General features: G+C 41.2%; 2 protein-coding genes across 2 annotated transcripts; both read left to right on the top strand.

Moving 5' to 3' along the window:
- The first annotated feature begins 289 nt into the window (after nucleotides 1–289).
- LOC125508948 (uncharacterized protein At1g32220, chloroplastic) lies at nucleotides 290–8,529 on the top strand. The gene is made up of 10 exons (XM_048673768.1): nucleotides 290–585; nucleotides 831–969; nucleotides 1,786–1,874; nucleotides 3,216–3,271; nucleotides 3,353–3,408; nucleotides 4,318–4,411; nucleotides 5,468–5,547; nucleotides 6,539–6,581; nucleotides 6,967–7,058; nucleotides 8,118–8,529. Exons 1-10 carry the CDS (start codon nucleotides 524–526, stop codon nucleotides 8,289–8,291), a joined length of 885 nt encoding a protein of 294 aa, XP_048529725.1. The 5' UTR covers nucleotides 290–523; the 3' UTR covers nucleotides 8,292–8,529.
- Nucleotides 8,530–10,301: 1,772 nt separating this feature from the next.
- LOC125508947 (ribulose bisphosphate carboxylase small subunit, chloroplastic 3) lies at nucleotides 10,302–11,445 on the top strand. The gene is made up of 2 exons (XM_048673767.1): nucleotides 10,302–10,588; nucleotides 10,799–11,445. Exons 1-2 carry the CDS (start codon nucleotides 10,442–10,444, stop codon nucleotides 11,177–11,179), a joined length of 528 nt encoding a protein of 175 aa, XP_048529724.1. The 5' UTR covers nucleotides 10,302–10,441; the 3' UTR covers nucleotides 11,180–11,445.
- The last annotated feature ends 3,693 nt before the right edge of the window (nucleotides 11,446–15,138 follow it).

The following is a 15,138-nucleotide window of genomic DNA, read 5'->3' as shown; positions in this document are numbered from 1 at the left end:
GTTTTTTTGAACACAATAGAAACACATACGCTCATGCATAGATACGTACAGTCACCCACATGTACACATGCACGTACACCCTATCTCTAGGAAAATGTGACCACCAATGTCAAGTTTAGGACTTGAACTCTGATGGATTGGTTTCACCATAAAGAATTTAACCGTTTGACCCATGCTCAATTTGCAATTTTAGATATAAAGCTGATAACCACACATACCATGTGTCCTTTTTTGTTGTTGTTGAAGAGATGGGAACGGCCGCGCCATGGCACACCAGACACTACCTCGCTAGTCCGCTACGTTCACCGCCTAGCAACCGCACGTCAAGCCGCGACCTGGCACGCCCCGGCTGCGCCACCCGGGCCGCTTCCGCCCACCGCGCGGACCATATAGTAGGAGATCCCAAACCCCCTCTCGCGAACCTTCCACTGTTACACACACCTTTGCCCCCGTCCCTCCCCCGTCCGATCCCCCGCCCCTCCGTTTTCGGCGCGGCCGCGAGGAGAGTTCGTCGGCGGCGGCGATGAGGTCGGCCCTGAGCCGCCTGATCCGTTCCTCCTGCTCCGTCTCGCCCTCCCGTCTCAGGTGACCCCCGGCGTCCCTTCTCGTGTCACGCGTTTCATGCGTCCCCGAGGACAGAGCTCGGGGAATGGGGGGGGGGGGGGGGATAATCCTCAATTCGTCAATTTGCGACATTGCGGCGGTTTTATCGCAGTCGCGAGCCGCATTTGGCGGCCGGATTGTGGCGCGAAATCCTCGTATTTTTCTTGCTGCCGAGATATCATCGCCGACTGTGTTTTCTCTTACCTTGGGTGGGATGATGTGAGCAGCTCGCCAGTTCTGTTGAAGAACGGCAAGGCGTTCTCGAGCGATGCCACGCCCAGGGATTCCGGCCGGGTCGACGAGCCTTTCAAAGTCGAGGAGGCAGAACCCGTGAAGGTGCCGCCGCCGCCGCCTTCTCCTCATAAGGTAATAAATAGTGCCATGATTGCATTTTCCTAGTTTGCTGGAGATCGTTTTGTTACAACCTGGCGGTACTGTTCATCGTACCCATATATGCTCCGAGAGGCTCATTGTTTTTTCCATGTGGATGAGCACCGTGCCACCAATAGATCCGTCCTTTTGTGGATGGAACAGTTTCCCCCATGCCCACTGGAATTACATTGTATGCAATCATGTACGATGTTGGTTGGTAGCACTCAGTTCCCTCGGTTAGTGCTTTGACTGTCGCTGTAACTGTAAGGTTTAGCGTTCCTCTTTTTTTTTGGGGGTGGGGGGGGGGGGGGGGGGGTGAAAATGCTGGTAATTCTGACCTTACTTTATCAGTTTATATTAGTAGTTGATAATTTTTATTGGGAGTGAGGCTCTTATAAACGAACATAAGGCCTGCTTCTTGTCTTAATAAGGTAAATCAATTATACATCAGAAAGCAGAAATACCACACATATATAGCTGAGAATATCAGGGGACAAGTGGAGAAAATTGGATACCCCTGTTTAGTTTCTACCTTCACCCTTATTTTGCTTCATTAACATTTGTATTGACACTTCTCATTGATAATCATGTTATACATGTATGCACGACATTTCCACATGGAATGGTGTTTCATCCATGCACAGCTGTGCATGTATACTGTTTTATTTGTAGATGTTTTCTTTTTGGTATTACTGTTGTAGCTCATTATATGTTTTTGGCATGTTTGACACAATTTGTGAGTGTGTTTGTTCTTGTGTTCCATCTTCTGTTAGGATTACCGAGCTGCCTCTGACGTTTGTGTCGATATAGCTGCTTGTGCTAGGTGGAAGTGGTTTCGTTGGTTCACATGTTTGCAAGGAGGCTTTGGAGAGAGGATTTGTTGTCTCTAGTCTAAATAGGTAATTCCATAAGCTATTTTTGTGAACTGATATTTTTTTCTTTACTTCTTCTTTAGCCTTTGCATGCACGTGGGTTGCACTTTTTTATTTGTCCGTAAGCTGTTGAAAACTATTGTAAAAGAATAAATAAGAAATTGATATCTATCCTGGTCTCCTGGATGTTAACTGAAAATTAAACATATAGTTATGGACAAATATAACCCTTTATTCTACCTGTAGATAAGATGACAAAGTCCTCCAATTTTCTGTTGATGCTCTTGGCTTCAGCACTACATGAAAGCTTCCCATTCCCCCATTTCATATTTCTCCATTGTGTCATCATAGTTGTTCTGATGATGGCTTGTTTGCTGTATGTACTTCTGTAGTAGCTCTCAGTTTGTTGGACATATGTTGAAAAAACTCTCATAAAGCTGTTTGTGAAAATTCCACTTGCCTCATGAATTCACGATATCAAGTTTTCAACCATGGTTCGTCTATACATCTTAGGAACCATAAGATACACTTGGAATTCTGCTTTGAAGATGAAATCGTTGGTTTTGTTCACTTAAGCTACACAAATCATCCTATTTAGCTTTAGCTTACTCATGCTTGATAGGAAGCTGACAGTTGAGTCGAGGCCAAACAGATCCGCGTGAGTGGGCAAGTGATCTGGAACAAGCATGTCAATTTACTAGGAGAACCTATCCGGACTCTTCACTTTCCAAACTAGACACAAAAACATCTTCCTAATAGATGGCCTTCACTTCTTTAGAATCGTGGGAATATTTATCTCTCTCACAAGTTTTTCATCTCAGTCTTTTGTCTATGCCTCCCCCAAGAGACTCTAACACCGTTCAAGCCATGCCTTCTAGCAGCTCTTTCAATGATGGTCACCGAGCTGTTTGGATATTATAATCGTTCTTTAATGTCACAACATAAGCATCTGGTATATGTTTCCTATAGTAGAATGGACTCACAGAAATCTTCGTAGAAAAAAATTGAGTGAATTCTGCTTGTTAAAATTTGCATTAGGTTTTCCATGCTATAGTTTCTCCGAGCAAAGATTTCTACTATCAAACAGCCCTAGTTAACACTTCATGACAATTTGCAAACAATCCTTTACCCCAGCGCGATCCTTTCTTCTTTGCAATATGCACATTTTGGGATTTCCTTCAAATAGCTGACTGAACTGGACATAATTCCGCAACTGGTTTTGAAAATACAATTGTATTTTCTGTAGAACTCTAGTGCCTACGATTGAAAATGTAATTGCGTTATGTACAGCTAGAATAGCTGTATATCTTAGCCCAACCAAAATGTTGCCCTGTTCTCACCAAGTGTGTTTTGACCTTCTATGAACAGATCTGGAAAGCCATCGATAAGTGAATCTTGGGCTGACAAAGTTATATGGAATCAAGGTTGCTCATTATGAAGTTAATTTTGCTTGCGTAATTATAAATGGTCATATTGTTCACTATCTATTTTATTCTCTCGAACAGGCAATCTCCTTGAACCTGCTTCACTGGAGGATAGTATGGATGGTGTCTCTGCTGTTGTATGCTTAACTTCTATTCTCCCTTCTAACATGTTAATTTCATTATTGAACATTTCATATTGTGCATATTTTTGGGACCTGGTCAGTTGATATTGTATAGTTAAGTGCACTTTATATGTTTGGTATGTTTATGTTTTAGTTTTCTAGTTTCTTAATTTCACGTATTATGGTTTTGATAATGTGTACAGTTATTATTGCATAATTATCAGTTTGTTATTGAATGCCATAGTTATCCAAAAGAATGCAACATCGGTATGCAGGGATACTCTGTTGACGCTAGTTCTCAAAGCAAGCGAGATGCCAATATTTTTCCATGCTTAAAGCAGTGCGAGCTTAAATGTGCACTCGAACCATGTACAGTTGAACGCATAGTTCCATCCTTCAAATTTGCAATATTATAGGGTGTTTGGTTTTCAATAACAGCTGCTACTTCATCATTTTTGTGATACATATAGCAGCTGATCCAGTTTTTATTGGTGAATGGTTGAAACCGAGCCACAAAAGACGTGATAAGAACTACACCAATGTGGCAATGAGAAGCCAATCATAGGAATTTAGGATATTATACAAATATGAACCATGCTTAAGTTTGGTTTGTGTACCTTATGCACTGTTTGTAACTGTTAAGTACAACAATTGTTGGGTTTAATGCAACTCCAAAACTCAATGTAACAAACTTTATTTGATGAGCTAGAAATCCTAAACCGAAACCACTTTTTGTTGACACGAGCTGCTTTCAGCAACCCATTTGTAGTTAAATTAATGTCTACTTGTTGCATGGCTTCATATCTGAGATAAGCGCAGATACCATTATGTACTTACACCTAATTAAGACAGACATGTATCAAACATTTTATGCCAAAGTGGATTCATAAGAAATATTACTAATAGGAAGGAAAACTGTCGTAGGTATCCTGTGTTGGAGGCTTTGGGTCAAATTCTCAAATGTTCAAACTGAATGGGACTGCAAACATCAATGCCATCAGGGTTGCAGCTGAGAAAGGTATTTTGCATTATAAGCTAGGTCCGATATTGACTGTGGCATGCCATGTAACTTTTTAAAATTTACTTGGTTTATTCGGCCTTCCCTGTTAAGTGAGAACTTCTGTTCCTTTCTACTGTTAAAACCACAGCGGCCTTATGATGTGGATATATAAAACCTACCCATTGAGAAATATTTGGGTAATGGATTTCCTAATGGACCACTATTGGGCATTTCCTTGCCTTCAGTGTGGATTCTTGCCCAGTCTTTGGTGTACATGTAGTATGATATATAAAACCTACCCATAGAGAAATATTCGGGTAATGAATTTCATAATGGACATGAATTTTCGGAACACAATTATCCTATTGTTGGTTTGCTTTCCCTGAATAATAAAGATAAAGTTCCATGTTGTAGTTACACAAAAGAGAGTTGTACATTTTCCAACTCTTCCTATCATCGCTGTAAGTTGCTAAGTTCGAATGCATCATATTGCAACCTATTACTCATAGTGTTGATACGAGGAAAATTTGTGGATGCACCCCATTGATTTTGTGCACCTCGAAGTTTGAGAATAATTGTTGGAAACAATTCTGGTTGTACATTTTCTGGTGAAGAGTGAACCTGCATATTTTGGGCGAGAAGTAGTGTTTGTCTGATGCTGAACCTCTAACAATATGTATGCTTGCCACATGCTGCACCCCTAATAAAGTAACTGTGCACACTTACAATGTGTCTTAGACCCACCTCCCTATTCTGAGAAATGCAACTGGATATAATTTTTGGCCCAAATTGCCAGGTTTATGCTTCATCAACAAATGGATGTCCACCAATTTGGTTCAGAATTTTAAAACTTCCAAATGACCTTTCTGATTTTGGGGAGATAAATGCTGCATAAAGTCCACTCTTCTAGATATGATGCAATTTATCTATTTGTATTGTATAAATCTGTACTGTAAAAGCACTCAAGATATAATATTCCAACCAGCTCTAGAAATTTCATGCTTTATGAATTTAAACTGGAAAGATAGATTTTCTACCAGGATTTCTCCAATTTACCTCTGTTTCTACCTGCAGGCATAAAAAGATTTGTGTATGTGTCAGCTGCAGACTTTGGTTTAGTGAATTACTTATTGCAAGGTTATTATGAGGGCAAGGTAAGATGTCTGGATTATTGACATGATTAAGGACCCATTCATTTCTTTTCTGAAATTGCTATATATATTTGATTTGTGTGGTGTGCAATATGTTTCACCTCTAGCCTACCCCAACTTGTTCGGGACTAAAGGCTTTGTTGTTGTGGTGGTGGTGGTGTGCAATATGTTGACTATTATCAGTGCCAGTTGAACTGTTGTGAGAAATCATGTCTTATATATTTTTATTTGTGTTCCCTCCAGGAGTACTTATATTTGGGTTTATCATAAATTAGTAGTAGTACGTTTTGTTCCGCTGTTCATATCAGATGTAGTGCCTCTTTAAACGTTACTACTATTGAACTTTCTGCAAAGATCCATGAATTCTTCCCTTTTTATAGTTAAATTGTTTCAATCCAATGAGGACAGGTTAGATGATATATGAATTTGGTATTTCAAGCCAAATAAAAAGCCATATACTGCTACCCATTAAAAATATAAGGTATTTTTTAGTTTATCATGTTGTGGGAACTGGGAAGTCATAAAAACAAGAGATTACTAGCAGGAAATGACCATGCTATTCATGGTATTAATGTCTTGGGCTCTTGGCAATAGGAGGCAGATAAGTTATAGTGTAGTCATAAATGTTGAAGAGTGACGGAAGATAAACAAAGGCAAACAAGAGAAACTGTCATAAACTTCACATGCCAAACCCTGTGTTGTAATAGGCAAAATTATAGGCCTTATTATATTCTTGATGGAGGGATTGTTAGAATAGGTAAATGTTGATTACGGACTGACGAGTAGTGATATCACAATCTGGTGTGAAATATTCAGATAATTACATGCTTAGCATGATACTGTAATCCTAATTGACCCTCTAGGTGCTCTCTTTGTACTCAATTCTTCACAAAACATTGACGTTTGTTTTGTTGCATGACATTTTTCATATCCACCCTCTTTAAGCATATATCATTGTGCAAAATATTGACCTCCTTTGTTTTGTTTACTAAAGAGAGCTGCTGAAGCTGAACTGCTGTCGAAGTTTACCTATGGAGGTAAGTTCCAACCTGGTGCAAATAGTTATATTCAGAAGCCAGAATAATTGCTTTAAAAAGCAAGACAGTAAAAGTTACATATGTTCCATGAATTATTAATTGTAAAAGCAGGCCTTGACCAGTAAAGGTCATATCTACTCCATGAATTATTAATTGTAAAACTATGCGCAGAGAGGACAACCTTGATGTGATCAAAGTACCAAACTGAAGTAAATCCTATATATTGAAGTCACTAAATTGGTGTAACTTAACTCATGAATCCCTCTTGGATCAAAATGGTTTTTGAGATCCCTTCGAAGTATTATTTTATTGATTTGTATTTCTGATGCTCCTTCTCTACTGGAATCTTTCTTGATGGTGCAAACAATTATTTTGTTATTTGTAGGAGTGATATTGCGGCCTGGTTTTATTCATGGAACTCGTCGAGTGGGTAGTGTGAACATACCCCTTGGACTTGTGGGTTCACCTATGCAAATGGTAAAGTTTCTCTCTTCTCATGGGCATACTTTCTCGAACACGCACAAGAGGAAACTTCCCATGGTGTGCTAGTGCCCAGCTCCTCATAACCGTTAATACATTGTAGTTCGACCCTTCCGATCCCAAGCACTTATCATGTACCATATATGATGAGCAACTGTGGTTGAGTGGACTTTGAAGGTTATTTGAGTTGAACTAATAAGCAAGGGCAACTAAAGGAGTTTAGACTAAATGTGAGCATCATTTTGTGTGTGTCTAGCATCAAATCTTGTCTTACAGGAATTCATAGTGCTAGGTGTTAGAATTGCTATAAGTTATCCTAACTATCTGTAGATGCCCTGGCCTAGTAGGGATTGTGAATAGAATGGACAGTGCTAGGGATATGGTGAGCTTCAGCATGTCAATGTAATATGATTTTATTTACCAAGATTAGACTGAATGTGAAGGCTTCGGATTGAACTACTTGGGTTAGATCAAATGTATGCTTCCAGTTTATTAACAACAAAAAAATTCCATGAAAAGTGTATCACACATCTAACTCACCTGCTAGTACTGGCGCTGCCTTCCCTTAGTGAGTCCAGTCCTTCAGATTTGCTTTATGAGTCTTTATGACTGCACCGAGTTCCATAGGCATGAGGTTGATGGATAATGATGATGCATGTATCATCAGTTTTTTTCTTTCAAACCAAGTCTGATTTTCGCAGGGTGTCTTTTTGGTATATGTTTCATATAAATTCAGTACCCAAACCGGGTATTGGTTGCATTAGTTCACAGCTATATTGTTAACGGTTACAATGGCCGAGAGCAATCTTTTATGTTTCAATAGATGCCAATCAGGTGCAATGCCAAAGATAAAACTTGCCTGTAGTAACCCAGTATCCAAAGATCGTAACTCATCTCCTGTGCAAATGCCATATTCAGCTTGCAATTACTGTTAATGTTGGTATTGTTTGTGATGTAAGTTATACTCCTTGAACGATTCATTTCTGTAATTGTACTGCATTATTATTTCTTGCCGAGGTGGTATAGCCCTAATCTGAGGTCCCTCTACATCCGCAGGTGCTCCAAAATGCAAAACCACTAACCAGATTGCCACTTGTCGGCCCGATGCTAACTCCTCCAGTGAGTGCTACCTCGGTAGCGAAGGTTGCTGTAAGAGCAGCGACGGATCCGGTGTTCCCTCCTGGTATCGTTGATGTGTATGGCATCATGCGTTACAGCGAGCAGAAGTAAGCGTATGCTTGTACAGGATGATAAGGCGTGTCTCCACCCATCTTTTGTTACCTGGTTTTTCCTATTTGCTCTAAATGTGTAAGCGGACATCACAAGACCATGGGGTCTCAGCTACGGTCGCAGATTCTCTGATAGTTGTATCCTGGCGTGGCCCTGTTTGCCTGATCTACTTACTAGCCAAGGATGTGCTCAATAAAGAAGCAGTTAACCTCGAGTTTCCTGTTGGAAACTGTTTTTACATGCTTGTTGCTTGAAAGTGTTCCTTTTAGTTACTGTAGAGAGCAGGTTAAGGTTTGTAACTTCGAGTTTATGGTAAGGAAAACTCTATTCCTGGTCGTGAACCGATTGTGGATAATTTTCTTAGTTTATCTGTACCGATTGGTGCTTTTGGTAGAACTAGTAGCATACAACATGTTTACTTCGCGTGTATAATTTCCCAATCCATCGTTAGACCCTAGCCAGCAGTAGTCGGCTCTGTTTCGATGTGGCCTTTTGTAACATCCAGATCTTCGAAATGTTCAAGAAGTTATCTAAAAAGTACTACCTCTGTAATATAAGACATTTTTGCAGTTCATTTTAGTAGTGGTTAGGAATTCTGGTTAGGAATTCTCGTTTGTTCAGTTAGTTAACAAAAGACTAAATTGGCTTTTAACAGACTTCAAGGATTTGATTTGAATAAATACCAACTTATTAAATTAAAATACTCCCTCTGTTTCTTTATACAAGGTCACATCATCCTTTTTGTCAAATTTTCACTTATAATTTTGGTCAATAAAATATAGATTATATGTCATAAAAAATATATCATCTATATTTTTTTTTGAAATGTACATCTAATGGCATACCTTTTAGGGCATAGAATAGTTTATTGATAAAATTAATGACCAAAATTGGACATAAAAATATGAAGTGGCCATGCATACAAAAACGAAGCATGCACGTTCATTTGTTGTATGATCATCGGTAGGGAAGTGAGCCTTTATCAAAGGGACCCAACCAAGAAAAAGTAAGGGATCCAACCAAGAAATCTACTGTTCATTTGTTGTATGATCATCATCGGTAGGAAGGGAGCCTGTATCAAAGGGACCCAACCAAGAAAAAGTAAGGGACCCAACCAAGAAATCTACTGTTCATTTGTTGTATGATCATCGGTAGGAAGGGAGCCTGTATCAAAGGGACCCAACCAAGAAAAAGAAAAAGGGACCCAACCAAGAAATCTACTGTCTTGGAGCGAAAGTCTTGTATCATGGAACTAGACGTTTATTTGATTGATAGGTCGGATAGGAAGCAAACAAGCAAACCAAATTATAGGATTGAAAGTTAGAACTGGGAAAGGTTGTCCTGTGCATTGAGACTTGAGACCACCATACTAACCGTGTCAGGTGAAGGAAACTATGTTTGCCATGTATATTACTCTGGTAGTGTACCTAATGCGGATGCCCTTTCACAATATAACTGCCTCTAGTTTCCCTCGAAGAAAAATTACCTCTAGTTAGTAGGAGTAGCAATGTTGATACATCTCACTATCTCACCATACATACGGTACAGCAAACCTAGAGAATAATGTGAATGGGCACGAGTGCAAGTAGGCTGGTCACAATGGGCAGGAACATAAGCTAGTAACCTACACACTTCCCTAGACTATATTACTACCTCCATAGTGGGTAGGAACATGTATGTAGTGTCATGCAACAATGTATTTATTAGGTTATAGACTCATTGTTTCTTGGAGTGTGTGATGTTCCGGTAACTTAGCTAGTTATCACAAGCACCTCTCTCTTTATTAAATATGTGTTGCATAAGTAAAGTTGCATTGGAGTGTGTGATGTTACCTCTAAATTCCTGTCCATTATGACCAGCCGTAGGCAGGAAGGAGTAGGACCAGCAGGTAGCGCAGCAGGGCACAGGGCCGTTGATTGGATGGCACAGAGGATAAGGCGCCCAGACATGTGGTTGCTTATCCGGACCTTATCAGGAGGCCGGTGATGCGCGGGGGCTAATCGCCGCCGCGGAACATCAGCCACCCCTTCCACATCTTGTTGTTGCTCAGCAAGGGCCCAAGGGTTATATAAGCCGCTGCTGACCCAACGCAGCAGTCCTCAAGCCAGAGTGCCTCCTCCTAGCAAGCTATATACCTACATAGCACAGCCATGGCCCCCACCGTGATGGCCTCGTCGGCCACCTCCGTCGCTCCTTTCCAGGGGCTCAAGTCCACCGCCGGCCTCCCCGTCAGCCGCCGCTCCAACGGCGCTAGCCTCGGCAGCGTCAGCAACGGTGGAAGGATCAGGTGCATGCAGGTAAACTACATCGTCTCTGTTTTCTACTCATTTTCTACCTCACGGAAGACAATAACAATCATATGTGAACTTTCATATGGTCAATTACATACAATAGTTTCAAATCCCGACGTCAATCAGCACACAATTTAGCCGGCTACTCCATCTGATATGTGCAGAACTAGAGTTATAGTCTGTTAATGTATACATGACTGTCAATCTGATTTGCAGGTGTGGCCCATCGAGGGCATCAAGAAGTTCGAGACCCTGTCCTACCTGCCACCGCTCAGCACGGAGGCCCTCCTCAAGCAGGTCGATTACCTGATCCGCTCCAAATGGGTGCCTTGCCTCGAGTTCAGCAAGGTTGGGTTCATCTTCCGTGAGCACAACGCATCCCCTGGGTACTACGATGGCCGGTACTGGACAATGTGGAAGCTGCCTATGTTCGGGTGCACCGACGCCACACAGGTGATCAACGAGGTGGAGGAGGTCAAGAAGGAGTACCCTGACGCGTATGTCCGCATCATCGGATTCGACAACATGCGCCAGGTGCAGTGCGTCAGCTTCATCGCCTTCAAGCCACCGGGCTGCGAGGAGTCCGGCAAGGCCTAAACAGCTCACTCACCACGGGCCACATATAAAGTGCCATTGCGGTTTTGTCAACTCTGACATTGCTTTGGGTTTTCCTTCTCCATTTATCTTTCTTGTTTGTTCCTAAGAATATGTGTATGTCCATGTTCATGTACCAACATGGCTCGAGAAAGCATGCTCGTATGTGAATGCAATCGGTGGCTATGTATATGCACATGCACATAATATATTTATACAATCTGTCGACTATGTATTCGGGTAATTAATAATGAGAAACATCTTTGGCACGGCACGCGCATCTTTTATTTCCGCCGCTAGACATAGTTTATGTTGGATTGATGAGCAATCAAGAATAACACGGTAAGGCATTGTCTGATACTAGTGTATTTTAGGGAATTGGTGAGGATTATCCCGATTAAACCCCTAAATTCCCACATATTCCAAAACTTCATTTGGTTTTAGTGTATGTGATATATTCCATCCCTATATTTTCCCACAAATCCCTAAATTCTATTGCATTTTTCTCGATATGGAATACACTATCTCTACCTGGTGGATTGGGGTAAATGGGGATTTGAAGAGATTGGGTGAGGCCTTGTTCGGTACTAGTGTATTTTAGGGAATTGGTGAGAATTATCCCGGTCAAACCCCTAAATCCCTATATATCCCAAAACACCATTTGGTTCTAGTGTATTTGATATGTTTCATCCCCACATTTTCCCACAAATCCCCAAACTCTAGTGCATTTTTCTCAATGCCCAATACACTACCCCCACCTGGTGGATTGGGGATAAATGGAGATTTGAAGGGATTGGGCTAAGGTTGGGGTTTCACCTAATCCCTATGGGGATTATCCCCACCAATCTCCTCAAAAACCCTAGTACCAAAGAAGGCCCGATGGTTGGGGTTTCACCCAATCCCTATGGGGATTATCCCCACCAATCCCCTCAAAAACCCTAGTACCAAACAAGACCTAATTGTTCTTATACCAAAGTGGAATCTCCGGAGCTCATTACACAGTACATGCACATTAGCTTGTGTAATGTTTTATATAAGGAAATCTCCAAAATAATAACTCTCCGGTTAAAATCTATTCTAGATGATATCATCCCTCCGATACATAGTGCCTTTGTACCGAGTCGACTCATTACAGATAACATTTTGTTGGCTTATGAGAGCATTCATACAATAAAAAAATAAGAAGAAAGGCAAGTGGGGCTATTGCACAGTTAAACTAGATATGCACAAGGCCTGTGATAGGGTTGAATGGAACTTTTTGAGCAGAATGATGACACGCTTGGGCTTTCATGTAGAGTTTGTAAATCTGTTGATGGCATGTGTCCAGTCAGTTAAATATAAGGTCAGATTCAATAATCAAGAAAAAATATATTTTATTCTTAGAAGGGGACTCCGACAGGGAGGCCCCCTATCTCCATATTTGTTTTTGATTTGTGAAGAAGGGCTTTATAGTCTTCTGGCTCATAGAGAGGAGGTTTGTGGCATTGAAGGTGTCAGGGTTTGCAGAAATGGACCATCAATTTCACATTTACTTTTTGCTGATGACTCCCTTATCCTTATGAAAGCTGATATGAATAATGCAACCTCATTGAAACAGGTTCTAGATCAATATTGTGCAAGTTCTGGCCAAGTGGTTAGTGAAGCAAAATGCGGCATTTACTTTAGTCCTAATGTGAGTGTGGAGACTAAGGCCGACATATGCACAAAGTTGAATATTATGTCTGAAGCTCTATCAGATAAATATTTAGGACTGCTGGCTATGGTGGGTGTGGACATGAGTGACATTTTTATTCAACTCTTGGAGAGAATTATAGTGCGGCTAAAGAGCTGGAAAGAAAAAAATTGTCTATGGGAGGAAAGGAAATTTTACTGAAGGCAGTTATACAATCCATTCCAGTTTTTGGCTTTTTGCTATGTCTGTCTTCATACCGAAGAAATTATGCAAAGAAATGACTGATGCAATGTCTGAATTCTGGTGGGAAGATATAGAGGACCAAAAACGTATGCATTGGATGGCATGGTGGAGAATGTGCATCCCAAAGAAGGATGAAGGTATGGGCTTTCATGATCTGCACTCCTTTAATCTAGCTATGTTGGCGAAACAATCATGGAGACTCATTTCAAATCCAGATTCTCTGTGCGCCAAAGTTCTTAAAGCTAAATATTACCCAAATTGTCACTTGTTGAAAGCGGGTCCGAAGAAGGGGTCATCTTTTACCTGGCAAAGCATAGTGGCAGGTCTATGTACTTCTTTTGTGGAGGACACATTTGGAGAGTGGGTTCAGGGGAGATGATCAACATCTGGGAGGATCACTGGATTCCAGGAAGTATAAATCGCACATACAGACTCCCAAGGGACAAATAATATTGAAAACAGTTAATGAGCTTATTGATCCAACGACTGGCAAATGGGATGAGTGGTTAATTCGGAATATTTTTTACCCTGTAGATGTGGACAGAATCTTGCGGATTCCCTTAAGCGAACATCAAGAGGAAGATTTTGTGGCTTGGAAATCTTATTCCTTCTCCATCCGATCTGCGTATTATATTGACTGGTACTATTCTCATCGTCACAGGTTGACGCGAGTGGATGGACAAGGGACATCAGGTCGGAATCCGGCATGGGAGATTCTGTGGAAATTGAGGGTTCCGAGCAAAGTGAAAATATTCGCGTGGAAGGCCTTGCATGGGATTCTCCCAGGGTTGGATATACTGGCAAACAGGCATATCCCGACTAGATGCCAATGTCCGGTTTGCACAAAGGGTGCAGAGGACATCAAGCATCTGATGTTTACTTGCTATCAAGCAAAGCAGGTATGGCGAGCCTTGGGCATTCTGTACATAACTGAGGAAGCTACAAACATTGATAAGGATCAATTGTGTTGGAAGAGATCTGGCAGTGACTGAACAACAAGTCTCATGTACTTGGTCATGTTGGGCTGAAAGAATTAATTGTTGTTGGATCCTGGTATATTTGGTGGCAACAGAGGGAGTTTGTCAAGGATGCGTACGTTGCACCACCGGCACGATCAACGTGCAGAATACATGCATTTGCAAGTGATTTTGGTGCTATAGGTCCTAAAGTTGTCACAAATGAAATACTGTGGAGCAAGCCACCGAAGAACATGTACAAACTGAATGTGGACGCCTCTTTCTTCAGTGATGGAACATGAGGTGCAGGAGCTGTTTTTCATAAGGATCAGGGAGAAGCAATTGTTGGCTCGTGTATACCCCTAAACCACTTGCTAGATGTGGCTACGGCTGAAGCAACGACCCCACAGGAAGGGATCAAGCTTGTAGAAAGAGTTGGATGTACTTCAGTCATTATGGAATCGGACTCCCTCGAGCTAGTTCAGGCTTTCAATGGAATTGCTCCAGTTTTCAGTCCTTACTCAACGATACTTGCAGAGTGTTTTCAATTAGCTCAAAGAATTGGACCTACTTCATTGCATCATTGCAACCGGGAAGAAAATTTGGTGGTGCACAATTTAGCTAGACATGCAGTTACAAATTCTAGTGTTTTTAATGATAATCCTTCTAGCTTTATTGTTTCAGATGTAATAAATGATGTAACTTTGTTTAAATTTCAATAAAGAGCGCCATGAAGGCTTTCCGTAAAAAGGGAATACTTATTTTGATTGAGGCCCTTCATTATCTGCTCCGGTCTGTGACTGAGCATGGAATGCTTTCTGGCTTGAGTAATCATGGACTCTCCCACCGTTTGTCGATATTTTTTGATGATGTCATGATCTTCCTGAAGCCCTTGGATCAAGACATTGGGATGTGCGCGACAATTCTTGAGGACTTTAAGATTTCGGTTTAAGGATTAACCCGGAAAAGTGTGTGCTTGTGCCGATTAGATGTTCTCTGAATCAGGTGGATCTACTTTGGGATGGACTTGGATGCACAGTTGGGAATTTTCCATGCAGATATTTGGGCCTTCCACTTTGCTTAAGGAAGCC

This window comes from Triticum urartu, chromosome 5 (genome assembly GCF_003073215.2).
Source record: "Triticum urartu cultivar G1812 chromosome 5, Tu2.1, whole genome shotgun sequence".
NCBI lineage: Eukaryota > Viridiplantae > Streptophyta > Magnoliopsida > Poales > Poaceae > Triticum > Triticum urartu.
The sequence above is the reverse complement of the archived record's forward strand: the minus strand, read 5'-3'. Positions and strand labels throughout refer to the sequence as shown.

Coding starts and splice junctions, on each gene's coding strand:
- LOC125508948 (XM_048673768.1), top strand. CDS start 524: ATGAGGTCGGCCCTGAGCCGCCTGATCCGTTCCTCCTGCTCCGTCTCG. Junction 970..1,785: donor CGCCGCCTTCTCCTCATAAG/GTAATAAATAGT, acceptor GTGTCGATATAG/CTGCTTGTGCTAGGTGGAAG. Junction 6,582..6,966: donor GTCGAAGTTTACCTATGGAG/GTAAGTTCCAAC, acceptor TGTTATTTGTAG/GAGTGATATTGCGGCCTGGT.
- LOC125508947 (XM_048673767.1), top strand. CDS start 10,442: ATGGCCCCCACCGTGATGGCCTCGTCGGCCACCTCCGTCGCTCCTTTC. Junction 10,589..10,798: donor GAAGGATCAGGTGCATGCAG/GTAAACTACATC, acceptor TCTGATTTGCAG/GTGTGGCCCATCGAGGGCAT.